Source organism: Rhodnius prolixus, unplaced genomic scaffold (assembly GCF_049639745.1).
Source record: "Rhodnius prolixus isolate KJV_2025 unplaced genomic scaffold, Rpr scaffold_1, whole genome shotgun sequence".
Classification (NCBI taxonomy): domain Eukaryota; kingdom Metazoa; phylum Arthropoda; class Insecta; order Hemiptera; family Reduviidae; genus Rhodnius; species Rhodnius prolixus.
Window position 1 is genome coordinate 10,428,063 of NW_027411581.1, and position 25,719 is coordinate 10,453,781.

General features: G+C 30.9%; 2 protein-coding genes and 1 long non-coding RNA gene across 11 annotated transcripts; 2 read left to right on the forward strand and 1 right to left on the reverse strand.

Moving 5' to 3' along the window:
* The first annotated feature begins 108 nt into the window (after positions 1–108).
* Positions 109–20,939, forward strand: LOC141446107 (popeye domain-containing protein 1-like). 9 transcript variants are annotated; one of them, XM_074112527.1, is made up of 10 exons: positions 191–251; positions 329–509; positions 599–654; positions 4,237–4,698; positions 5,300–5,457; positions 6,752–6,854; positions 6,942–7,082; positions 7,557–7,704; positions 12,260–12,352; positions 16,317–20,939. In XM_074112527.1, the coding sequence occupies exons 4-9, from the start codon at positions 4,315–4,317 to the stop codon at positions 12,346–12,348; spliced, it is 1,023 nt and encodes a 340-aa protein (XP_073968628.1). In that variant the 5' UTR covers positions 191–251; positions 329–509; positions 599–654; positions 4,237–4,314; the 3' UTR covers positions 12,349–12,352; positions 16,317–20,939. The 9 variants fall into 9 exon arrangements, with proteins under 9 accessions (XP_073968665.1, XP_073968647.1, XP_073968668.1 ...); XM_074112546.1 differs by having other exon boundaries at positions 186–251; positions 329–654; positions 16,320–20,939; XM_074112536.1 differs by having other exon boundaries at positions 188–251; positions 329–654; positions 4,242–4,698.
* On the reverse strand, positions 13,101–15,890 carry LOC141446312 (uncharacterized). The gene is made up of 3 exons (XR_012453637.1): positions 15,534–15,890; positions 13,940–14,211; positions 13,101–13,377 (listed from the first exon to the last, which is right to left on the reverse strand). It is a non-coding gene; the product is annotated as an uncharacterized lncRNA (long non-coding RNA).
* A 1,089-nt stretch (positions 20,940–22,028) lies between the features above and the next one.
* Positions 22,029–25,200, forward strand: LOC141446137 (inhibitor of growth protein 2). Its single transcript, XM_074112590.1, has 4 exons — positions 22,029–22,328; positions 22,413–22,619; positions 23,900–24,147; positions 24,720–25,200. The coding sequence occupies exons 1-4, from the start codon at positions 22,193–22,195 to the stop codon at positions 25,134–25,136; spliced, it is 1,008 nt and encodes a 335-aa protein (XP_073968691.1). The 5' UTR covers positions 22,029–22,192; the 3' UTR covers positions 25,137–25,200.
* Positions 25,201–25,719: the final 519 nt, after the last annotated feature.

A 25,719-nucleotide genomic window follows, 5' to 3' on the forward strand; every position in this document is an offset into this window, starting at 1 on the left:
ATTAATTGACATGAATTGATGTGAGGGTTAATAACATAAAATATCTAATGCTTTGACAGTGTTACAGATTTAAATTTAATCATAACAAAATACTGCAAAACATTTCATGATTGTAATAAATGCTATTCTCTTTAAGAGATTCTAAATTTTTATTATTACGTGATAGCTTAACCTTTTTTTTTTAGACAAACTCTAGAAAAGGCCCATGATTCATAACCGAATATTATGACATTTCAACTAGTGTAAAACAGGTTAGTGTTATTATCTTCTTTTATTCGCATTCAATTTTTAAGTATAAATTTAATATAATACAGGTTTAATGTCGTAGCACTACACAATTCAGATTGTTTTGTTAAGCGGGGTACGAAGCATATATGTATATGGAGTTTGCAGCAGAGAAAGCTGATTGGTCGTACTTCATCTTATCTATGGCCCCTTCTCCATTGTGCAACCGCAACCTTCCTTACTTTCTAGATTTATGTCAGTGTCAGTGGAATGTGGATTGGTGTGTGAGTACGGTCTACGAAGTAAATAGAACTATTTTCAATAATTTAAATTCAAACTGTTTCTTAAGTTATTTTGCAATTTTTCTTTGAAGGTATATGGTTAACTTTTAACTTCGACATGAGGGGTTATTCCTAATGAAGCATATAGGTGAGTTTAGACTTCATATGACTACGTTTATTCCTTAATAAAAGACCTTAATTATTTGTCTCTTTAGGGAACGAGCATAAAAAGAACTTATCAAAATTACATGATAATTTTATAGTTGCAAAATCCAGTTCTACTGGAAGGTAACAACTTTATTCGTGTTTGCTAATTTGTTCAGTATTGATTACACTGTCGTATAGTTTTGTGCCTAAAGACATTTATTTTCAACATTTAAGAGCCCTAATTATTTAGGAAAAAGAAGGAAATTTATTCTTAAGAAGGAAAAATGTTGATGATAATACTTCAGAGAGAATGCTAGGGTTAAATTTTAAACAAACTTTGTTGATCAATAGTAGTTTCTGGTATTTTTATTTTTTAGAATTATTCATATCCACTAGATATATAAGCTTTATAATAAGCTTTCACATATGTATTTAGTAGAAACTTGTACGCTGTAATATATCACCGTTTTAATTTTTAAGTAAGCTGCTCTTCTTTGTTTTGCCTTTTCATTGTACCATTTGAAATAGACTGTTAGTTCTACATGTACGATTTTTAAAATGATCAAAAGTTCTGCACAAAAACTTAATGCTGAGATTACTGAATTCACTTTATATTTTTTAGACAGCTTAAGTTTCTTTAATTTAAGTGAAAGAGAAAGAATTATTGTTTTGCTTTGTGGATAGCTTCTATTCTTATCTTTTATTAAATTTCTAAATTAAATATCTTTAATTTAAATTGTGATGAAGTATATTACATTCAGGTGTGATATTATTAAAATGTCTAAACTATTGAAGCATCTCGATTTTGTCTTATGAAGTAGATAGTTCCTAAACGTCTTGTGAAAAAAAGCATTTAGTAAAAATATGTCAACTCAAATTTTATTGATTTCTTAAATCATCTTGCAAACAAATTGTTTTTAAAAGGTCACTTTTAGAGGTTTTAACAGCTAAACCCAAACATACATCCACTAAGTTACAGTAAAAATATTGCAACTGCCATTGTTTCTGTAGAAGTGACTAGTCTATTTCCTGAGTGTCATTTTAATTAAGAAAACGGATCAAAAGCCAAATAAATATGCCAAAAACCATCCATTGAACTTACCTAACTTACTGACTCCCTTACCTTCGCAACATATTGTGTTTCCAATTTCAATATTTCAATTTTAATTTATTCCTTCAATGCCGTTGGTTAGCTTCGAAGATGCGCTACTATCGGGGTAATGTTCTCATCTACTACCAAAAATTCCTTCCATTCTACAAGTCGATTACCTCCTTAGTACAGAAACAGTTTATCTTCGCTCTTGCTTGTCCCTCCATTGTGTTGTTGATTTTGGTAAATTTTTTGTCTTTCACCTGTTTGCTATCAGTTTAAATTGGTTTTTCTTGACTCGTTGGCTTTTTTGTAGGCCGCTTAGAGCTAATACGTCTCTAATTAAAGTTTCCGCAACATAGTTTTAATCATTGTTAGACGTCTAGTCACTTTGGCTGTATTCAAGCTAGTGTCTTATTGTAGCTTAATATGATTTCTATCCGATACTTATGGAAAAATTTTGTGTTTGTTCTTCAAAAAGCTTCTTTCTACGTGATATCTCATTGTAACAAAAGACTTTTTTTGCAGTTTTCTACTCCTCATTTTTTTAAATAACATCAATTGTAAGAAAATCCACTTTTTTATCTTTGATTAGATTGGCATAGTCGCACTTCATTTCCTCCAACAACTTGTCATAAAACTGTCTACTTCATCTTGCAACAGATAATAAAAAAAAATTATCTGTCTGAAATGGAGTTCATTGATGGTTAATACATTTTACACATTCCGCTGATATGAGGCAGATTTTAAATTATCAGCAAAATTTTATTAGAGGAGGGATAAATATGGATAGACAATTCGCTGTTATACGCTGATGGCGTAGTAGCTGAGCATTGACCCTAAAGTTCTCCAGGGTATGATTCATAAAGTGATTCGTATTGAGAAATATGGATCTTAAAGATTAATCTGCCCAAATCAAAACTTGTTTTTAAAAACTGAGTAATGCCATACCCATACCGGTCGTAAAAGAAAAGTGAAAAAGAAAAAAAAACTGGATCTGATTTTTCAGTAGGAAGTATTTTATTTAAGGTTTTAAAGAGAAGCTTATGATTTCTGAAATGAATTAAGAATTCTGGTATCAATTTTTTTTCGAAGAATCAAGACAAGAAGTTTCGAAGCTTTCTACCCATTAAATTTGAAGTTGGTGATAGATCTTACCTCAGGGAATTCTCAAAATATGAAGTAAGGCAAACAACGCCCTGTATCTGATTTCTTAACAAAAATCTCTAACTGTCCCGTCAGCACTTTCTGCTAATATGTCGGCTTTGACTTAATTAGGGCTACATATGTTATAATTAAAATTCTATTCCTGCGAAAATCTTTATAGAGTAGAAAGTCAAAGTACAGTGTTGTTTCATATGTGAACAAAATCATGGAAATTCCTTGTCTTGCAAACGCTGATGCCTCTTGTTTTAATAAATATTGATGTTCTTAAGTTTGCAAGGAAAGAATTTAAATCTAATTGGTTAAGGCGTTCACTAAAACAAGAAAATTATGTAAATTTAGTTCAAATATGCCATTCTCAATCTCAAACTGGGGTTGTTTTCAATCGTAGGGCCATTTTGACTTTATTATCTCTTAACTTTAGTTTAAAGTGAAGCTCACTGAACTGAGAGAGATCTCATTTCTTCAACAAAAATCAGCAATTGGTGCGAAACATGTGTTGTACCTCTCAACGATAAGGGACATACCACTTTTAACAAATCTTATCTGGTTGGAAAAATTATACCTTAACACCAGACCAGGAAAGCGTATCATCAGCTCTAATAAGTCGAATCCAAGAGCATTGTTAAGCAAAACTCGAATCCCTCAAAAATTAACCTCATCCTCAACAGAAATTCATCTTAAAATTCATAAAATCGCTTGTAACAAATTTATCTTCCATTTTTTAACATCTGTTACAACATGATAATTTATGTCAAGAGTCTATAAATCAGGTTTTCATTTTAAATAAAGAAAAATTAAAAAGGCTTTTGCGGCAGTTATTTCTACTGCATTTAAATATTCGAATTACCCTTTGTCACGACACCTGCAGAGCAATTTTCGCCTTACTTGAGACTTATTTACAATATTTACCACTTGAGACTTAGTTCTTTATTAAAAAAAAAAGGTATTATTTACAATTGTTTTATTTATTTCACGGTGAATTCACTGATACCACAAATTATTTATTCTAAGTGTGAAGAAAGAAAATAATAAAATAAACAAAAGTTGTTTTTTTAATAAACCAAAATAAATATTATTGTGAGTTTCCCTCTACATCTCTGTTGTAGAGGGAAATATTCAATAATTCTTTTGAAAAAATATATATAATAAGAATTAACAAGATTCTTGCTTGTTGAGTTAAGAAGTTTTTTTTAATTCTCTGGAGATTTCAAGTTTTGAAGTTTTTATGACGATATATTGTTTAATACCTTTTCCCAAAAATAAAATTTGACTTCCCTAAGTTTATATTTGTAGTTAACTTTAATTTATGTGTATATTTTTTTGCAGTATAGCACCGAGTTGTGGCAGGATGGAGGTTGCAAGGAAAAGAATACGTGGATGCGGAGCTGAACCACTCGATAGGTGATGTCTTCGGATGAGATGGTGGTTTCAGCTGTGCCACCAGTGGCACCAGGATGGCCCCCTTCATACTACAATCTATCATTCGTTGCCACAGTGTTCGGAGTACCTCACTGTGGTGCGTGGGCACAACTCAACCATGTTTATTTCCAGCTGGCAAACATGTTCTACTTCCTGTCATACATTGCGCCAAATGGACTGCATGGCCTGCTCTATTTACGATGTACTCTACTTGTTGGATGTGCTTTTACTGCTCTTTGGGGCGCTACCATTCTCTGCTCATTTGACGCCTTACTTTGGAATGCCTGCTTTGTTGTCATCAACTTGGTTCACATTTGCATTCTTTTCTACAGATTAAGACCCGTAAAATTCTCTAAGGAAGTTGAAGAGGTGAGTACATGTCCCCGCTTGAGCCAGTGATATACGTAATCTAATTCTGAATCACGAACAGTATTCACCGAACATACATATTTCCACATTTATCTTCTTCCAGTGAAACAAGTAAAGAAAGCAAATTTCGCTTTGGCTTTTCTCTTTCTATCCTTGACCAAAAGTAGTTTATTTTTTTAAAAAAATTCTAAAGTTATTAAGAGATAGGTTATTTAAAAAAAAGAAACAAAAAACACTAATCAAGTCTAGGCCATTTTAAGCTTTAGGCGAAAGAAATTGATGATTTTTCTTCATCCAAGAATGAGTTTGAGAAAGGATATGAAGAGTGAACGGTAATTTAAAAATTATTTTATGTAGAAAACTTTTTTGCTTTATTAGAAAGATGCGCTAACATGTTTTTATAGAATCTTATTTTTAACTCTTACGTAGGAAAGGAAATAACTTAATTCAAGGCTGTTCTCATTAAAGAAATAATTGACTTCTTTTCTTCTTTTTTTAACAATAAATTAACGAATAAAGGAGTCATTATTATTATTTTTTTTTTATTAACGGAAATCGACCTGTGAAAATTAAAAATACATGTCCCCTATGTGTCATCCAGGTATACGATGCAGTATTCAGGCCTTTAAAAGTGACAAGGTCACAATTCAAGAAAGTACTTTCTTGCATGAAGATGATACGACAACTTAAATACCAGGAAGTTTACGCTCAAGAGAAAGTCACTAAGGTTGATAGTCTATCTCTCGTACTTTCTGGGAAGTAAGTATAAAATCATCCAAAGACAAAAAATAAAAAATAAATTAAATCTTTTTATCTTGGGGGAGAAATGCCAGTATTTTTAAATTAGCAGACAGTTAGTAGTTCTGTATTTTGATAAGATAGAATTGGCCTAAACTAGAATAAATCATATTTATTTTCTTTAATCCCATAATAATTTATATGTGAGTTAATGTTTAGAAGTAGTGCTTTATTTATTCAAGGAAAATGTTGATTACAAGTGAAAATAGGCATTTTTAGTTCGCTTTCACTTAGAAATGCATGATTTTTCTATTAAATTTTAAAAACTAGACAAATTAGTTAGTGGATGGTGTTACTAGTTTTGGAATGAAGTAGATAGAAACTTCTAAAAAATATTTTTTTTTTATTCTTTTTTTTTACACTTGAAGTAAGTGAAATTTTAGCAGCAATTGTTACATAATGAATGTCTGTACAAGAAAATTATCCAAAGAAAAACATAGAGATCTACTTGGTCTTAAATAAAGAAAAGTAGATTAACATAATTATGTAAAAGTATTTAAGAAAAAAATAGAAATAATCAGTCAGCGTTCCATGGAGAATTCTTCAAACCTTCTTTATTTGATTTAATTATCTATGTTTAGAAAGCAATAAATCAGTTCGTTAAAAATGCTGAATAAATTATCTTCTAAATTATCTTTCGTAAATAACCTTAACAAATTGTGAAAACAAATTATTCTTATTGCTGTCTAATTACAGTAAAAGTCTAATTTTGGGAAAAATAATGTTCACAGCTATCAAAGTCTTCTAAATTCAGTTCTTTTCTAATAATGTTTAAATTGATGGGAAAAGTTTTAAAATTGTAAGAATTAACACATGACAGCGAAGAAAACACTGATAAAACAGTTGTAACTTTTATTCTGATATATGGATGTGTATCCAAATCTTATGTCTTAATGAAAAACTTTATATTTTATTTTTTTCAATTTTGAGTCTAATGTACACATATAAATGAGCCTCATTGTTTAAATTCAAAGGTGTATTTATTTTGTAATTTTTAGACATTTTAACTTGAAGTATTTCACCTTAAAATAATAGTAACTCTGAGTTAAGTAATGTGTGTAGGTTCACAGAACAAAGAAAAACAGGATTAATTTCATTTACCATTAAGTTTTCCTCACACCTTTTCAGAATTATATGATTTAATTATACTTCATACTTGAAATTTGTTTCACTGATTAAATTACCGTGCTGAAATTACGAGTATAAACTTCACGAAAAAAAAAATCACGGTTGGTTACAAAAAATATTGTTTCAGGTTGGTTGTGTCCCAAAATGGGAGAGCTTTGCACATAGTATTTCCTCATCAGTTTCTGGATTCGCCAGAATGGTTTGGTGTTTCTACTGATGAATATTTCCAGGTGAGCAGTTTATTGTTTGTGACGTAATCAACTAAATTGTTTAGATTATTAAACTAATATTGGAAAATTTCTACCCTTCATCTATAGGTATCAGTGACTGCAATGGAAGAATCACGAGTTTTATTGTGGCATAGAGATAAATTAAAATTATCTATAATTACTGATCAATTTCTGCAAGCCGTCTTTGATCATATACTTGGTAGAGATGTTGTAAAGAAACTACTTCAGGTATTTTTATATTATATTATCTATATATTTTACCTCTCTTGTTGCTTAGATCTAAAATGAAAAAGTATTTATAAATATCAGTATCCAACTTGTAAGGCTAAATCTAAAATTGTGACAGAAGTTCAGAAATTCAGCTGACTATACTAGTCGAATTAGAACACTCTCTTTAGGAAATTATTGGAATGTTATAGAAGGAAATATTGGGTGCAAATGGGTTGGCATGTTAGTTAAATTTTATCAAATTTGGCTTAGTGCCTTTTTTTGTATTTGAAACTTATCAATTTTTATCTAATAATCGAAAGAAAATGATAAACGCCGGGACTGTCAAAGTCAAAACGGAACGTGCGGTAAGCTTAATTATATAGGTAATTGCCAAAAACTGTGTATTATTTTTGCTTTTAATACACAAAATAAAATTTGAAAATTTATTTGAATATTAAATTTCTTTTTTTATTTAATTTTTCGAATGTTTAGGTAAGTGAAACAATGACAACAACAAATAACTTGAATGGGCATTTAAGTTCAGAGTTTGATGGAGATGCAGGTGACAAGCAGTTACTGATTGTTAAAAAGACAGGCGATGGACCGGGCATTACAGCACTTATCAATAGACAACTACAAGGTGATACTTCTGTACAGTTTAAACTTTTGTAAATTCATAGCAATCGTAAATTATTTTAATTCGTAAAATCTGAAGTTCTTAAGTTTAAGTATATAAAAGAATCGATTTAAAGAGAATCGTCAAATTCCATTGTTAATATTGTATAGAAAAATAATTGTTTGTCATTAAAGGTGAACTACATGTGTTAATTAGAGACAACTTTTGAAATATAGCAGTTGGATGTTAAATATGATAAGAAAAAAGGGGAATTACTTTTCTTTTTTTAAAAAATAATTTTTAAACGCTGACTGTCAGATGACTTTTCAAAGTGTGTACGTCTAGTCACTAAAAATTAGTAACATTTCGCAGTGATTGAACTATTTAATCTGTTCATTTAAAGTATATAATTTTTCCCACTCAGTAACTACATATATATACTAAATTATTTTGGCATAAGCTATTTTTATAAATAAATTTAAAAAATAATATTCCATTTTTATATATAACGTATTAAAAATAAAATAAAATAATCAAATTTGCAACAAAAAGTTCAGCCTTTTAAAAGAGGTTTTTAAAGTGAGATCAAGAAGAAAAAACCAACTGATTTTTCATCATTGTCAGTATTTTGCTTTTTGAGGCCTTGTAAAGTAAATCATCGACTCAAATTCAATTTACCAATTTTCTGTTTCCAATTCAATTTGAAGGCCATTGCTCTCCTCCCCCCTGGAGTTTTACCTTGGTAGGGATTAGAGTTACCTCTTTCTCGATCTCTTATTCTTAGAGTGTTTAAGCTCCTTGTTCTTTAGCACTCCAGAATCACCCTCCCATTTTAGTCGTGGTCATCCCTCTTTTGTTTTTTCATGAGTCAGAAGACGACTATCTCCTATTCTGCTTTAAAAGACCCCAAGCAGCAGATGTCTCTCTTCAGGATTGAATATCATGCCTGGCCTCACTTATTCTTTTTATGATTTAACAGTTTCTAAGGCCGTTTTTTGTTTAGCACAATTTTTTAATCATTGATCAGTTCTTTATTTAGGCTCTAATTCTATAAACCCGTAACTCTACGAAAGGAATTAGTTTAATAAATGCGAAATGTTTAATTTTAATGGCAGATCTCTCAAGATAAAAATCTTGAAGAAGCTGAATGAGATCTTGTCTCCCTCTCAATGGCACTACAACCTATTTAGTTGGGTCCTGGCCTCCTCGATCTTACACCACAGCCGCCATCCAGTTTCTAGTACGCAATAGCTGCCTGGCATCCTGCGTCACATTGTCAAAGCATCTCAGTTTAGGTCTCCCAACTCTCCTTTAGCGGTCAGGGACTTCCTGTAGAAGCTTATAAGGGATCTCTTCCTGGACCATTCTACTCTATCATGTACTCTAAAACTTATCATTCGACGGCTAAAGTTAAATATCGTTAAAAAAATAAAATTATTTTATTCGTTGTAGCAAGTAAATTCATCGAGTCCCTGACCGGTTTTGGACTTTACTTTAGTATATTCTGACAGTAATAACAATATGAATGCATCAGTAGGATGAAATAATTTTTAAAACTGAGTAGCAGGTAATCATGTTCCAGTGCATGTTATATAGTATTTTTATGAATACAGTTTTGGTTTTTATTTCTAAAAACACGTCGTTGACTTTTTAGAAATATACTAAAAAAAATATGTTTGTAGTTGAAATGTAAATATACAAAGAAGCCCACACTGCTATTGACTTGTCTTGTAAACATTCTATAGAAAAGGCTTTTTTATTTAATACATTTTAAATAGTTTATATGTTCGGCAAAATTGTTCAAAAACTTATGATCACACATCTTAATTAGAATAATAATAATAATTGCATCTGTTAGCGCTATACAAATATTGTAAACTTAGGGTTTGTTATTATTATTATTATTATTATTAAACAAAAGTATCATTCCTTAACATTGTCATTTCCCTTTTTCCTTTTGCGCGCATTGAATGTTTCCTGCATATTTAGCACTGTATTCAATTATTGTTCCATTGCATTCGGCTTGAAACTCCATTACATGCTTATATTTGTACATAAAAAGAACAAACTTTACTTAAATGCTTTCTTAGTAAGTTTTTTCTTTTTTCAATCCTCCTTTTCTAGTTGTATTGTAATTATTGTATATGCTGTAATTATTACACGATAATATTCGACATAAGTAAGTTTCAATTTAATCTAGATTGTTAGCAGGAGCCAAAGCTTTGGCGCGTGAAAGCCATCTTTTTATTTTAAAGCATTAACAATGTCTAAAAAACACAATTTAGATTATAAATGGCATTTTGTGTTAAATTGTTTACAATATCAAGTGATAAAACTACACTTACTCTTCGACCGAAATCTCATTGCTAAAGTCATTAATAACTTTTTCTTAGATATTAAAATGAAGCTTCAATATAGGCGTGGAAAAGTCTATAACTTTCAGTAAATTATGTTGGGGCAATCTTACAGCCTTTTTTGACACCACTTCTGGTAGCGAATGATCTATGCCCCAGAATAATTATTAGATCGCACCCCAAATCCTTGTAAACGAAAAGGATGTATATTATCTCATAAACTATAAGCCGCTTTATAATAAAAAAATAAAGGCTGGATTAATTCTTAAAACTAAGTAAACTATAAAAAAAAATCAACGTTTCGTTCAAATCTACTCATTGTTTACAAGACCTTTGTCTCTCAAATTCTAAAGGATATCCATTATTAAGGTTCTACAATATTACTTATTACAATTTAGATTGGATGATTGGGTTAAACAAGGGTTTACTACATTATTAGATAGATATTGTTTAATTACATGGCCTACGATGTGGAGGAATTTCAACTTGAATTTAAATGTTGCTCACTTTCGGATGATTTCCAAGAGGCCGAGTAGAAGTGGTTTCCAGCTCAATATTCTTTATAGAATTTTGAAAATATCCACAGTTTGCTTTTCTAATAGGCGGCTTACCGGTGTTATACTCGTTTCAAAGCTATAGCCCTACTTGGCCTTCTTAGACAGAGGGTTATATTATGCAAAATTGTTAAGACCGGGCGTGTAGTATTTTGGTGCTTCTTCGTCGCAATGAATACTTTTTGCTTAGTTTTATGGATGTTAGTATAAAAGTCTTTTTCCTCTTCAAATCATTTATAACATTTTTGCTTGCTCAAACTATTGAGTCCAGTTTGGAATGAAAGTATGCGAGTGATAAACGGAACTAAGTCAAACTCAATTGTCTTTCCAATTTTCTTTTAAGAAAGCATTTGCTAAGCCTCCGTTTACGTCATCTAATTTGAAAGTTGGTCGTACAGCCCGCCTAAAAAAAAATTGGTATTACTTTATATTACTTATATTGTGAACATTCTCTGCTTCAAGGAATCCAAATTTATCCACTCAGAAACTCAAATTTGACTGAACAGGATATATCTGAAAGTTCTCAAAGTATGGATTTATGTTCTTTTGTTTTATTGTTTACCCTTTAAAATCTAGTTTTACCTTCAAGCCTCGTACACAATGATTTGCCGTAAGAACTTTATTTTATGTGATTAAATGAAAATTTCATTTTTATTATTTGAATTATAATAATTATTATTTTTTAAATGAAACGAATAAATAAAACTCTTAGAGAGCTTTTATCGAACGTTATAACACCAGTAAATTATTTATTCTGGTTCGATTAAATTAGGCTAGACTCTCTTGTTGAAATTTCTCCTTTTGCTTCTTGACTGTACTAATGAAAAGTTGTTTAAGAAAAAAAAATCTTGAACTAGAGAATGAATGTTCTCACATAAAAAATGAAACTTGCCTTTTCTTAATCTTTCTCTCCAAAAATGTGTACAATAAGCAAATTGTTATTGCCTTGAATTTCGTGTTCAGTCTTTTTTCATTCAGTTAAATAAATTTGTGATGTCAGAAAACTGATAAAGAGGGTCTTCTTACATTTTAGTTTGTGAAAAATAGTGTTGGGCAATTTAGATCAATAAAAATTATCCAATATATCAGAAAACAAACAGTTCGGCCTAAAATCCAACCGAATGGTGCATTTTTTTTTTCTGTATTAGTGATTAAATTCAGCTGTACTTTTTTCACTGTAGTTTAGCAGTCCGTTACCACATAGCCTTGCTTGATTTACCACTTGGAATTTGTTTAAATAAAAACATATTTTTATATCCAAAAATCAATCTTTCTTTAATCTCTTTTCGCAAATAAATGATTAAAATTTAGTGATTGGTATCAAAAACCTAGCTATAAATTGACTTATTTTGTATTAATTTCATGTCAGCTCAGTGTAAAACTAGTTGGAGAGTTAGGGTGTATTCTTTAACTGATAGCCACTGTAAATTGATGACTGACAATGTATGCCATCGCTGAATAACATACTGTTTCTTCTTAGTTTGGCCTACCACTGTTTCTATCAGCCAATGTTTTTTTGAATATTTTTCATTTTATAATCATTTGCTTAAGATTTTATTAAAATCATTCCTTTAATATTTTATTGTTCTTTTCAAAGAGATAATTTTTGTTTAAGTAAAGTAGTAGTTGTTTAGAGGTAGCATGCTGCCCTACTTTATGAAATATGTGTAGAATATGAAGAACGAGAGCCTTTGTTGAACAGTGGAACTCTTTCGTCATGTGTCGGCATCATTAATTCTGGCTTCTACAGGAGGCAATAGAAAGGTAAGCCTACATTAATCATTCATTCCACTATCTTCGCTCCTTCTGTCTTGTGCTCTATAAATTAATAAAATTGGGGCATTAATAAAATAAACTGGTAGCAATCCGTGTGGAGGTAAGATGTTATTCTATTATTACAGCCAATATTCAAGAATAATAAATTAATCAATTATAACCTACTGAATTTTAATCGTATTTGTTTTTTTAATGGCGTTTCCTGATAAACCAAAGTATATCAATTAGGGAATATTTCTCTCATTTTTGTTGTAAATGTTAAGGTATTTTCGGGTCTGTTTTTTTTTTTTTTTTTGTTTTGTTTTGTTAAATCTTTATTTCATGGACTAAACTTTATAATGTTCATCCCCTAATGTTTTATCTCTTCCTAAAATCGATGATTTTCAGTTTCCGGGAGCATACGGGATCTATAAAATTGTGTTTCAAGTGAAAAATAAAAATTGAAAATATTCACGGTTGCAACAAGGGTAAGAAGTAATTCATTCAAAATTACTCTTCTCTAAGGTTGATTAGAAAACTCGGTCTTTAAGATGTGAATAAATAAACAAAAATTATTAGGACTGATAGTTTATAATGTAAGCAATCACTGAGTAGATATTCGAATGAATTGTACAGGTCTGATTTTTACCGGGTGTTATTACCTGCTTGTGAATTTATTCGCAATTTGTTTAATAGACTAAGCCTCGTTCGTTACTTTATATTTTATAAATATGATGAAGATTGGAGAAAGCGTTCAGCTAATGAAATTTTATTTTCTTTATGGTTGCCGAAGAGCATTTCATGGGAGTATTTTTCTTTCTCGCTTATTGCTTATCTCTCAGAGATGGGAAGAAGAGAATTGCTGAAACCTGAGTAAACAATAATAATAATAACAATTTCACCTTATATAGTTAATATATTTTTAAATAAAAATCTGTGGATTTTATCTAATTTCAAGTTAAATTTGCGGAATATAATTTTAATTTTGCCTCTTCAGTGCCAGGGTCTTTGTGTAACGCTCTTCGGTCTTCTTGCTGAAGAAAAATTGTGTTTGATTTAATTCGAAATTACAAGAACCATAGATATATATGCAAATCTAGTGCTAAATCAGATTTAAAATAAAACATAAACATCTAAACAAAAACTTTAAGAATTAATGTTCTATAAAAATAAGAAAATTATCGTAACTGTGTATATATTTAGGATATCTAGCTCTAACTTGTATTTTAAAATTGTACATAGAATACAGGTATAACGCATCTAATTGCAACATTTTTAATTGAATCGTTTAGTTTTAGTTTTTCGTGTTAATTATTTACCATGCTACTTCAAAGTTTTGTAAAAAACAAAAAATAAAATAAATATCATCTATAACTTTTTATTTCTATTTAAAATATTGTTCAGGCACTTTAATTGATTAAATTTGAAATGTAATTTTCGTAAATTGTTAAAAATATTTATTCCATTAGCCATAAAGGATATGCAGCCAGAAAGCCATTGGAGAAAAAGATAGTCTGCTAATAAATAAATGAATAGCAATTACATAACTAATTTTGACAGTAATTTAATATATCAATTTTAGCATATAATACTTACTCCGAAGATCAAAGTCCATATGAGGTAAATTCTTTAGTAATTAGATAAACGTTTGTACAATTATGGATGGCTGATTTTTTCCCCTTAAGCATGATTCAAATAATGTAGACATTAGCTAAATTTTACTAATTGCATGCCTCACATCTGACTGCTGCCTATCAACTGTTATCAACCCTTGCAGGTTGTAAATCTTACAATGGTTCAAAGTTGTCTTTTCTTTTTTGCTTAACAAGTTTTTTTAGTTATAACTTGCTGAGCTTGATGAACCAAGTCTGAAAATTTGGTTAAATAAATCAGAAACTAATGGATCATTTACTCTAATCCCAATTCTCAGTTAAATTGCGATTCATTCTATTATTTTATTTTGTTAAAATATTATTTTCATTTAACTTTAGTAAGCTTCATTTATTTCTGTCAGGCTGTGGTGCGTTTTTTTAAAAATATTTTTTGTTTTTTTGATTTTTAATGATTTAAGGCGCCACGGTAGCCGAGCGGTTAGAGGCGAGACCTGCAAAGCTATTATGTTCCCGGGTTCAAAGCTGGGTTCGATTCCCGGTCTTAGGCCTTGGATTTTATTTAATGGTTAATAAAAGAAATTTACAGTAAAGTATGTTTGCTAGTCGCCTCCGACCACGACACCTAATTGGTAGTTGAACGTTAAGCCCCGCCTGAAAAAATAGACGATTACTTTACTTTACTTTTACATCTGAGGTTATTGGGTGCCCGAAGCTTATTTCAGTGCACTGTCGGCCTCTGACTAGTGCTCTCTCGTTACAGACAGTACTGTCCATCACCGGACAGTGAACTGTAAGAAGCTCCTAGGAAGAGAAAATCTAAGGGCCAGCAGCTGGATTCGAATCCGGGTCCTCTTCACGGGAACCCAATACGCTAACCGCATAACAAATCCCATCTTTAATATTCTGTTATTGTAACAATATATATTTTTATATGGGAAAGCCTCTTAGGAATTTTTGAAGTATGAAAAATGAAAAAATATCTCTACTATAGTGTTCTATAATTAATTCAAAGGGTGGTAAGATAACTGTAATGCTAATTTTTGTTTTCTCCCATTAAACCCTGATTTTCTGATTTACGATTACTCTCCTCGAAAAAAGTAATAAATCTCCTTGCATCTCTTAAGTTATTATATATAAGTATACATTTGAGGAAAACGTTGCTGTGCCTCTTTGATTACGCTGCATCATCCTCTTATCAAGCTAAATAAGTTCTCTTTATTTACGTCTCATCTCCCTTATGATTGTAAGAAAGTGTTTAAGAAAGAGTCGGAACTTAGGTGCACGTCAATATTTGAGGTTATTGGCGCCCAGAGCTTTTTCCAGTGCACTGCCGGCCTCCGGACAGTGTTCTCTCGTTACAGACAACACTGTCCATCACCGGACAGTGAGCTGTAAGAAGCTCCTAGGAAGAGAAAATCTAAGGGTCAGCTGCTGGATTCGAACCCGGGACCTCCGCGTGGGAGTCCAGTATGCTAACCTCATAGCTAATCCCTTCCCTAAATAATTCGGCTTTATTATCAACAACTTTATGGTGAGTAAGATCTGTATGATTGTTTTTCTAAAACAATAGGCCTCACCTGCCTTCTATTAAGAGGTATACATATATAGTTTGTTCTTCAAGATCTGGGTCTCTCCTTTCCTGGTTTTTCCGAAGGAAGTCTGGATGTTATAATAAGAAGTGTATTCGTCAAGGCGACCTTTTTGGTAATCTGTCAGGGCTAAACCGAAGCTGCCTGTAGTGAGAGGTTGAATGCTGTTACTAACCCAATAAACTCCACAACTGGAATTTTCCGTAGTATGTTCCTAAAAGCTCTTGTGGATATTTCCTGATCCTGGATTTCTTGTAGGAATCCTTTTTCTAAATTAATATTTAGAGATAAATTATTTTCTCTCTCGTATTTTATAACAGACCGGGTTTCAAGATACAAATCGCTTAAACCTGTAAATTAGGAGGATTTTAAAAAATTGTTAATGAAAAAGCATTAAAAAAAAAAAAAAAATTTCAAGGCTTTCTTCTCAAGGTATTTTCTGTGCACCATGTTCACCTCGGGTTTTGAATTAGATGTCTCTTTATGACTTTTTTTGTTTCTCCACATATATAAATCTTATTCACAGTAAACTTTCATAGTATTGTAATAATTTCTCTCAGTAAATTTATATGATTTTTAAATTTTTATGAATTTATAATGATAAGGGTACCACTTATATGATTAAGTTTTTAAAACACATCTTTTTTGTAGAACTAACTGGATTATTTTAAACTACTGTTAAAAATAGAAATTGTGTTGAATTTAGTGGTAAAATTATGTTCCTATGTATACAAATATTTTTTCATTATTAATACTTTTGTACTTTTGTAGTAGCCGATGCGAATGCTTGGAGATTAGGACGAATAGAAGAAGCAGATCATGAAACGCCCGTATGAAGATAATTAAATCTTTTACATAAACTAACTTATTTTAAAAAAATAATTAAAATCAAAAGATGTTAGGTTTATAATAATGTTGGGAAAAAAATACTAATAAATATAAAAAAAAAAAATTAAGGAGGATATATATTTAAAAATATTAATAATGTTAAATTCTAGAATTTATTTTAATTAAAATAAATCAAAAAAGATCTTACCATTGCATCAGGTCATCCTTATTCTAGTTAATTATGATAGTATCGAATTTCTAAGGAAAATTGCTAATCTAACATTTCTATTTATCAAGTTTAACTATTTTGTTCGTTAAAAGCCTTGAAAGTTTCAGTATACCGTGTATTATATATAGAAATCTCTGAGATTAGAGGCTCTTCGATAAATGCATGTCAGATTCTACGCCAAAAAGTTTTTTAAAAAAACAAAACAATTTGGAAATCACAGTTCGGTGGTCACACCATATTCTTTCTCAATCATTTTCCTTGTATTTAAATCAGCTAATCCATTCGAAATCTGCTCATTACTAATATCAATAATTGCTCGCTCTTACTGTTTGTGATTATATTGTAAAACAAGTCCATTCGATATTGACCATATGATCACTATTAATCAGACTAAATCGTGCAAATTGGTTAATTCTAAATGTCGCCACCTTATAGCTGTCAGATTCTTTTTGTACTAAATACTCCAACTACCTACTTTCACTTCGCAGGTGGTTTCCTTACGAGACTCTTAAGATTGGAAACCTTTAACGTATGGTTTAACTCCCTTAATTTTGAAAAACGTTTAGCTCACCTTTGCTATGTTGAATATAGTAATGGATGAATCACCGGAAACGGTAAAGACGGGACAAATTCCTGGCGGATAGTAATCTCGTCTGTCGTCTCTTATAACTTGCGGTAAATACAGTTTATTCAACATATAGTATTCAGTATATTGTTTACTTGATTTTACGCAATAGTAGAACGAATCCAGCACACATTTTCCCCATCTGAAGGATTAGGAGAGCCTATAACTTTGATGATTCTTCTATGCCCAGAGCAGTGGAGATTTAATGAAGGCATTAGCTCGCCATGTTTTCGCTCTTACCGTTGGACATGCTTTATTTAATTCTGCCAGTAAGATCATACATACAATCATTTATTACAGAGTCAGGAAGTGCTTTAGTAGGAAGAGTTTTCCATTCTCAGTTCTTTTAAGAAAGGAAACCTCCATTATGGTCCTACATAAATAGCGCGTAAAGAACTTGTAAGAGTGGAGTTATTGGACTCAAAAAGTGTTTTTAATTAATAATAAAGTAAAAAAAAAAAAGAATACTTGATGCTCAATTTTAACCTAAAAAGAGAGAAAAATCCGTATTAAGGTCATTAGAATAATTTACAATTCAGGAATCAGTGCAAATATAATAATTTGAACTCCTAAATCATGTTTGCCTCAGAGTTCCCATTTCCCATCTTTGGATAGAGCAGGGTTCGATTCCTCCTGAAGGATTAATAACTGTTTTGTGATGTTCCATTCCATTTGAGAAGGAGGCACCACGGTAGCCGAGCGCTTAGAGGCGAGTCCTGTAAAGCTAATATGTATTGTGGCACTAGGTTCGATTCCCGGTCTTTAGGCCTTGGATTTTATTTAATGGTTAATAAAAGAAATTTACAGTAAAGTATGTTTGCTAGTCGCCTCCGTCCACGACACCTAATTTGGTAGTTGGACGTGAAGCCCGCCTGAAAAAATAGGCAATTACTTTACTTTACTCTATTTGAGAAGGTTTTAAACCCTAATGAAATATCTCATTCAACGTAAAAACTGAGGATTTATTAACGTAGCACAAAGGCCCCAAAAACTACTTGAGCGATTGATACAACTTTCAATTAGAATTAAAACTAAATTATTATTTCAGATAAGTTACTTCTTAGGATGACCTGATTTTTTTTTACAAAAATGTTTTTGTACGTGAACCTTGGATAATTGTATATTTCATTGTATCAGTGTAATTATTACCTTTTACCCTTGATGGGTTGTGCCTTGGTGATAAGTGTTTGAATTATTAATTTTTATAATATTTAATAAAAGTATGTTCATTAAAAAATGGTAGTAATGTTAACTAAATTATTGTTACCCAAATGTAGATCTAATTTATAGCTCAATAAGCAGAAAAATTATGTAAGGGATAGTGAAATGATTAAAAATAATTTAAACAGTATTATATATTCATAAAATAATAATAATAATAAATTATTCTGGGTAAAATTTTTCATCTTAGTTTAAAAGAAAAAGTTAGGATACATTCAGTGAAGGCTTTTTTTTCAGTTCATTAATCAAACACGTATTAGAATATTGCTAAATATGTGCATTAGATGAGTTAATTATTATCAAGAAATTTATTATTAACATTATTAGTATTTTTGTTACTTTTAAGATTTGTGTTCTTACAATATATTTTCCATTGTAAAAATGTTTTATCGCAACTTCAGATTTGACGAGAAATGAATGTTGTGACTGCATTATTTCTCCTAAATGAAGTGAAAAAGTTGTCTTTACAAGTGGACACAGTTAAACGTAATTTGTCTAACTACCATATTAAATTGTAGTTATTATTACATTATTTTTGAAATTCAAGAGTTGAAGGCTCCCTTTAGTAAGAAACGTGTATCTTTGAATGTCTTTTCCAATTTTTTCCTTTCCAAAATGTTCAAAAATAAATTTATGCTTTTAGTTTTTTTATGTGCGAATAAGTTATATATAAAGGAAATCTTAACTTTTATTAATTTTGCTTTAAATACAATTGTGATAATTTTCATTAAGTTAGAATATGAATATATTACTTTTATTAGAAAAACTCATGGCTTAGTAGTTTTTTTTTATCTCTTCATAAATTGTAATTATTTCTGCATTATTTCCAGCCCCTCTCTCATGTTTTTATTAGGTCAGTCACGTTGAAATTAATTAATTTTTTTTTTTTTTTTTGAAGTGACTATTCTTCTTCGATTATTTCCTTTTCAATTGAAAAGGTATATGTTAAAAATAGCGAGGCTGTTCTGTTGTTTTTTCCTGAAAGCATAGTTTAGTATAACGCACTATTCTTTGTACATGTACTGTATTTAAAAATATTAACGTTGGACATAGATTTTCATAAAACCGCTTCTTCAATTTCATAAATTTTAATTTTTTTAAAAATATTATTCTGGTAGGACTGAAACGTAAAAGTTGAGATTTTTGGAATAAGAGAGAAAATTTCTGTTATTATTTAGTTCATACACACTATTATTTTTTAAAAGTGCATTTTATTATTCTTCATTTCATGCAGTTTTTTCTAATTTTGTATTTCGTATTTTGTCAATTAAAATATTTGTTTCGTGTTTTTTGTTTTATATCAAGTACTATCCAATAATGAAAGTAATATTAATTGCATTAAATGGAACGTAAGCAAAGCAAATTGTTTGGTGCTTTTATTGTCTTCCCCTACTTTTTATGTAAATTTCTAACGTTTAAAAAATAATTGACTTTCTAAATGAGTTAAAACTGAAAACAGTCTGACTAAGTTAGGATTGTGCGGTAATTGTCATCAATTTAACGCAGAACATAAGAGAACTTGTAATAGTTCAGGATGTGGTGCAGCTAACAGTAATATCCTGTTTCTCTAAAAATTATTGACAAAAAACATGTTTTCATCAAAGATCGCTTGAAATTGTTTTTGTAGGATTCGTTGGAGAACAAAAACCCTTCCCAAGGGTTCTCTTAAAATTCTCTACTGTTTTACTCTTTCTCAAAAAATGGTGCATTTCTTTTTAAAAACAATAAATGTAGATATACAGAAATCATTTCAAAAAATGTATATATTTTAAACTAATTACCATAATTTTTATTTTTGAATTGAAATAACAAATTTTTATAATTTTTCTTTGTGTATTTGTACTGCGGTAATTATTACTGTAAAGCTTGTTTCCTAATTAAAAAATTATCATCACATGCTAAGAAAGAAAAATAAGTTTCGTTTACTTAAAAAATGTTTTCACTTTTAAATATTGAAAACAAATTAATTGGTAACTAATAGGTGTTGAGAGAAAAATGTTTTTTATACATTAAGCCAGTATATTATAAGTATACATACAATGTATACAAATTCTTGGTGAAAATGTATTATAACTAATTAAAAAATAATAAAAACTTCAATTATTTTAATAAATATATTTTATGAAGCAATTTGTTTTTAAAAATAAAAAAATATCGTCCACTTCCTATTTTATATACATACATATTTTCAACTAGTTGTATGTTTGCCTTAAATAAAGAACACAATAAAGAACCCCTCACATGTATTAGATGTAATAGAAATGTCAACATTCTATCTGACCTAATTATAAAATAAACTAAATAATAATAATAATAATAATAATAATAAATAATAAAATATCAGAATAAAATTAGAAAGTGCCATTGTGGAACGTTTGTTAAATGTGATATATGAAAGAGTTGACGCTATTTCATATAATTATTAGTGTTAAATGCCGTTTTATGAAAATTTGTAATCTAATTTAAGTAAATTAAAACAATTATTTTGTTTTATGGCTTTTATTATTTCAGAGCCCCAGCTTGGAAGGAAATTTGATGTGAATGAAACCATTAGACGAAATTCATGCTACTTTCATAAATTTTTTTACCATTTTAATTCTCGGCCTTACTGTTTTTCTTCAATGATTCTCGATGGCATTCTGAGCCTTCTCCAGTGCACTCTCGGCCTCCGGGCCGAGTCTACTCGTTGCAAATATCGCATTGCATTACGGACAGTGGGGGTGTGTAATGCTTCTATGAAGAGAAAATCTAAGGGCTGGTTGAACACGAACTCGAACCTCCGCTTGGGTATCTAATACCCTAACAACCGAGCTAATCTCTTCCCTTTTAAAGATAATTTTAGATAATATGATTTTTGTTTTGTTTTTAGATAATTCCAATCAAATGGTCATTTTAGGAAAGTTGCTGTATTTAACCTGAAAGCCTCAGCGATAATTTCTTTTGTAACCGAAAAAATTTAACTCACAACGATTATTAAAGCATATTTAAGACATTACTGCAGCAATGTTAGAGCTCAGTGCTTATTTAAATATAATTGAAAGATTATTTTTCGAGATTTTCTTTTATTTGGCATTCATATTCTGATTAGCAGTTAAAATACAAACTCAATGGTGAAATTTACTTTAACTATGCTTCTAACTAACACTAGAGTGGAAGGTGGCGACATAGCAAGTATACTTTTCAATAAATAACTGTTATTAACCATTAAAAAAAAAAAAATCCCGACTATTACAGCTTTGCGGGCCTCACCTATAACCACTCGGCTATGTGTTCCTAAGTAAATGTAAGAGAAAGATACGTAGTTCGTGATCCGCATTTGGAAAAAGAAAGTGGAAAATTCAGGTAAATTCTGAACTTTTAAAAAATTATTAATGTACATAATTTTACAAGTGCACAAATGGTTCATTATTACATTTTTGCAATGGTTTGTAAGTCCCTTAATCAATCTATTTGACAAAAACATTTTTATTACGCAAATTATGTACTTCAAGATTTCTCACCTATGCATACACTCGAATAAAAGTTTATTAGTATCGATTGTGTCTTAGTGGCGCTCGATTATTTAAGTTTGATGTAAACAACGCAAATTAGATGTCCATTTTTTGGAATGTTACATGTATTTGAATGCGCCGTATACGTGAAATATAGTGTATTTTCTCTTTCTCTCTCACCGTCTCTCTCTCTTTTTGGAGTAAAATGGTTCAAATACTTTTTCTTCGCTTTTAATTATTCACGAAGTTTGTGATGTTGAATCAAGCTGCAGTTGATGCTCTATATTCGGCTACTTATGTTGAAAATTATTTAGATTGTGTAGAAAATCTTCCTGATGATGTTCAAAGATACTTATCTCGATTACACGAATTGGATATCTCATACAGAGGTTAGTTAAATCTTGATCAAAATAAAATTCGCATGAATTATCCATCATTAGCGAACAATTTTTCTTAAAAAGCACTATTGGCAGGTTATTTGAAGGATGTAGATAACTATAGAGAGGCTTTAGAGAAGGAAGATCTTGAACTTCATAGTCAAAGGAAAACACTTTATAAACTTGAACAGGTACTTATTTCTCTGCAGGAAGTTGGGGATGAAAAAGTTGAAATTGGTCAGCTAATTAACGATCTCATTGACAATAAATACCGTCAGTTAGATCAGGATCTGAAAAATTTAGGTAAGGGAGAAATTTTACGAATTCTTGCAAAACATTTATTGAAAAATAAATTTTACAAATGAAAAAGTTATTGTTCTGGCAATTTATTTGTTTTCCTAATCATGAATTAAGTTAATTATTCACAAATCTGTTTTTTCTTACATTGACTGTTCTGGTTGGGATTACATTTTACTTACCAAACAATAACAATTTTGTCATCTCGTCTGCAAACATACTTGCTCATTATTTTAAAGCTCAAATCACTGAAAACTAAAAAATTGTGTGCAACTCAATTTTGGTCATCAGTCTTCATACAGTTCAACCAAGTAGTGGATTACTTTATTTCCACTTTGTAATAACGTTCAATGCAGACTCAAGAGTTTCAATGCCCTCCTTTTTTACCAAATCTGTGTCACCAACTACAAAACTATAGAAATGTATGAATTTTAGAATTCCTCACAGTTAACTATATCGGCCCATGAAGACCGAGCTTCGGCTTCCATTTATCTCTGTCTTTTGCCATATACTCCTTCACCTTCCAAAGGTGGTCAGGTATTTATTCGTAAAACATCAGCGGCAGATCTTTGGCATCAAAAATCTATGTATCCCTTTAATAATAATAATAAAAAAGGGCCCTAAGGATTCGAAGAATTCCTTTTTGCCTGTACCCTATTTTTCTTTCCTTGGTAAAGAATCTTCCGCCAATTAAATCATACAGAGCTTGAATAGATTAAATCCGTTGTACAAGCACCTGTCGACCAGTCATGACTATTTTAGGTGTAATTTCCGGTTCATTGTGCGATTTCTTGACAACCTTTTCATTGATGGTTTTACCGATTTCTAAAAATGTTTGTGGACTACATCAGTCAACGTCCAATTGGTACCAATGCTTTTGTAAATAGCTTTTGACTTTAGGGATTCAGCCGACTGATGTGTCCGGAAGGTTTCGTATCGTACAGTTTTTAGTTTTCATAAAAATTTGAACTTAAATGTTTTTATTTTTGCTGCACAAAAGCGGTTAAGAATTATTTCAAATAATCTTCTACAAATGGCAATTTTTTATTGAACGTTTAAATAATGAGGAGCTAACTTTCAAGTTTTTAGAGCAAAACAGTTGCTATTAAGCTAATTTACCAAAATAAGGTGTTAAGCAAATATTTCATGTAGAAAATGCTTTAAAAAAAAATACAAAAGCTGTAATTTAAACTTTTTATCTACCATGGTTTTTTTCTACTTGAAATGCATTGTAATTGTAGAGACAGTGTTCAGTGATATTTTTCATTTGAAGTATGTGGTTTCAGATTTTTATAAAGTCCAGGAAGCAGCCGAAACGAATCAGCCTCTTAAAGAAAATGTTCGTGAAAGCAGTACTTCTAACGTTGGAGCCAGCGGAGCTACTAGTGGAACCGGAGGTGGTAATGGATCTTCAATGAATGGTAATTGTGTTAGTGGCGAGCGTTCAAGCAAACGAGCGAGAAGATCCAGGGCGGATGTCGACGTAAATGAAAGTCAGATATCTGAGACAAGATCCAAGTCATCTGTCAACAAGGTGGATTTGTTTTTTCTGTCTATTTAAGTCAAAAATATCTTTTTGTCTATTTCATCAGTATCCTCCATTTCTGCCTTCCAAGGATCGCAGACCACCTTCGACATATTCCATCCATGTTATTTCGGTTCCTTTCCTCCACTATGCTTACACAGTACTAACTTCGGGCCTCTTGTCTCTCTCTGTTCTGGGCCTGTATGACCTGACATTTCAAACTGCCTCATCAGTTGTCGAACTTCCCGGTTGGCCCAGAGGCGCTTTTTTTGGAGGTGATTGCTGCTCTCAGATACTTAAATTCTTAACAGCTGCCAACGAATAGAATAAGAAACAAAAATGACCTTGTTTTCTATTGCTTTTCTTTTCTGTTGTGAAGTTCTTTTTCTGCATTATTTCCATTTCGTGTATTTTATGTGTTGAGAAACACATGCCTACCTTCAATCAGCTTTGCCGGGAAGCCAACTCGAACTGAGAATACATGTCAACATTATGAAGTTCAACTTATCATTAAGTTCTGAATTTTGGCCTTGGGTGATAATTTTCTGTTTTATTGCAAGTCATAAATTTTATATTTTCAGGGTGGTGGTAGTAACAGCAGTTCGAATCATGTATCTGCCGGAAATTCTGGAACTGGTGGAAGTGGCGGCACAAACAGTGGCACAAGTAATTCAAAAAAGAAAAAGCGTAAATCACGACAAAGTCAACGAGAAGAAACTCCTCCACCATTACGTGAAGAGGAAGTTACACCGCATGATATTGATGAACCTACTTACTGTCTTTGTGATCAAATCTCTTATGGTGAAATGATATTGTGTGACAATGACCTTTGCCCAATTGAATGGTTTCATTTTGTGTGCGTTTCACTAACGACAAAACCTAAGGGTAAATGGTTTTGTCCAAAGTGTCGAGGAGATAGACCTAATGTAATGAAACCGAAATCACAGTTTCTTAAAGAGCTTGAACGTTACAATAAAGAAAAGGAAGAGAAAGCTTAAAATACTTTTTTGTTTAAACAATAACATATTTTGTTTGTAAATATAAATACATTCAGTCAGAGAATTTTAAGAATCCTTTTTTCAGTGAAAATTGAGTATCTTGGACTTATATGTTGTTCAGCTAGAATTCTTAAGTATTTTGAAGGCTCAGGTACACGAACGGTATTGTTATTGGTCAGAAAAAAAATAGATCCTTGATAGTAGTGGTTATTCCCCTTACAATTTATGCTCACTTATGAAAATAAACGAAAAAGCCTTTATAAAAACATTGGACAAAATCTGAAACCGGTTAAATTTACTTTCGTAAATTATAGTAAACACGTTGGTTTCCAGTTGTAGTTGGGCTAACTTATGACATAATCCACTTCGCAAATGTTTGTTTACTGCAGTAATGTAATGTATAATTTTTCCGGCCGCTTTTTCATTCAACTTCCGATCAGGTCGTAGGCGAATGCGAATTGCAACATTCTTTTCCCAAATTTATATTAGCACTTGAAGAAAAATCTAAAACCAAAACCGGGCATAGAATACAGCACCTTGGTATACAACAACTTAGCTTTGCGGTCGTAGCCTTGAACCGCTG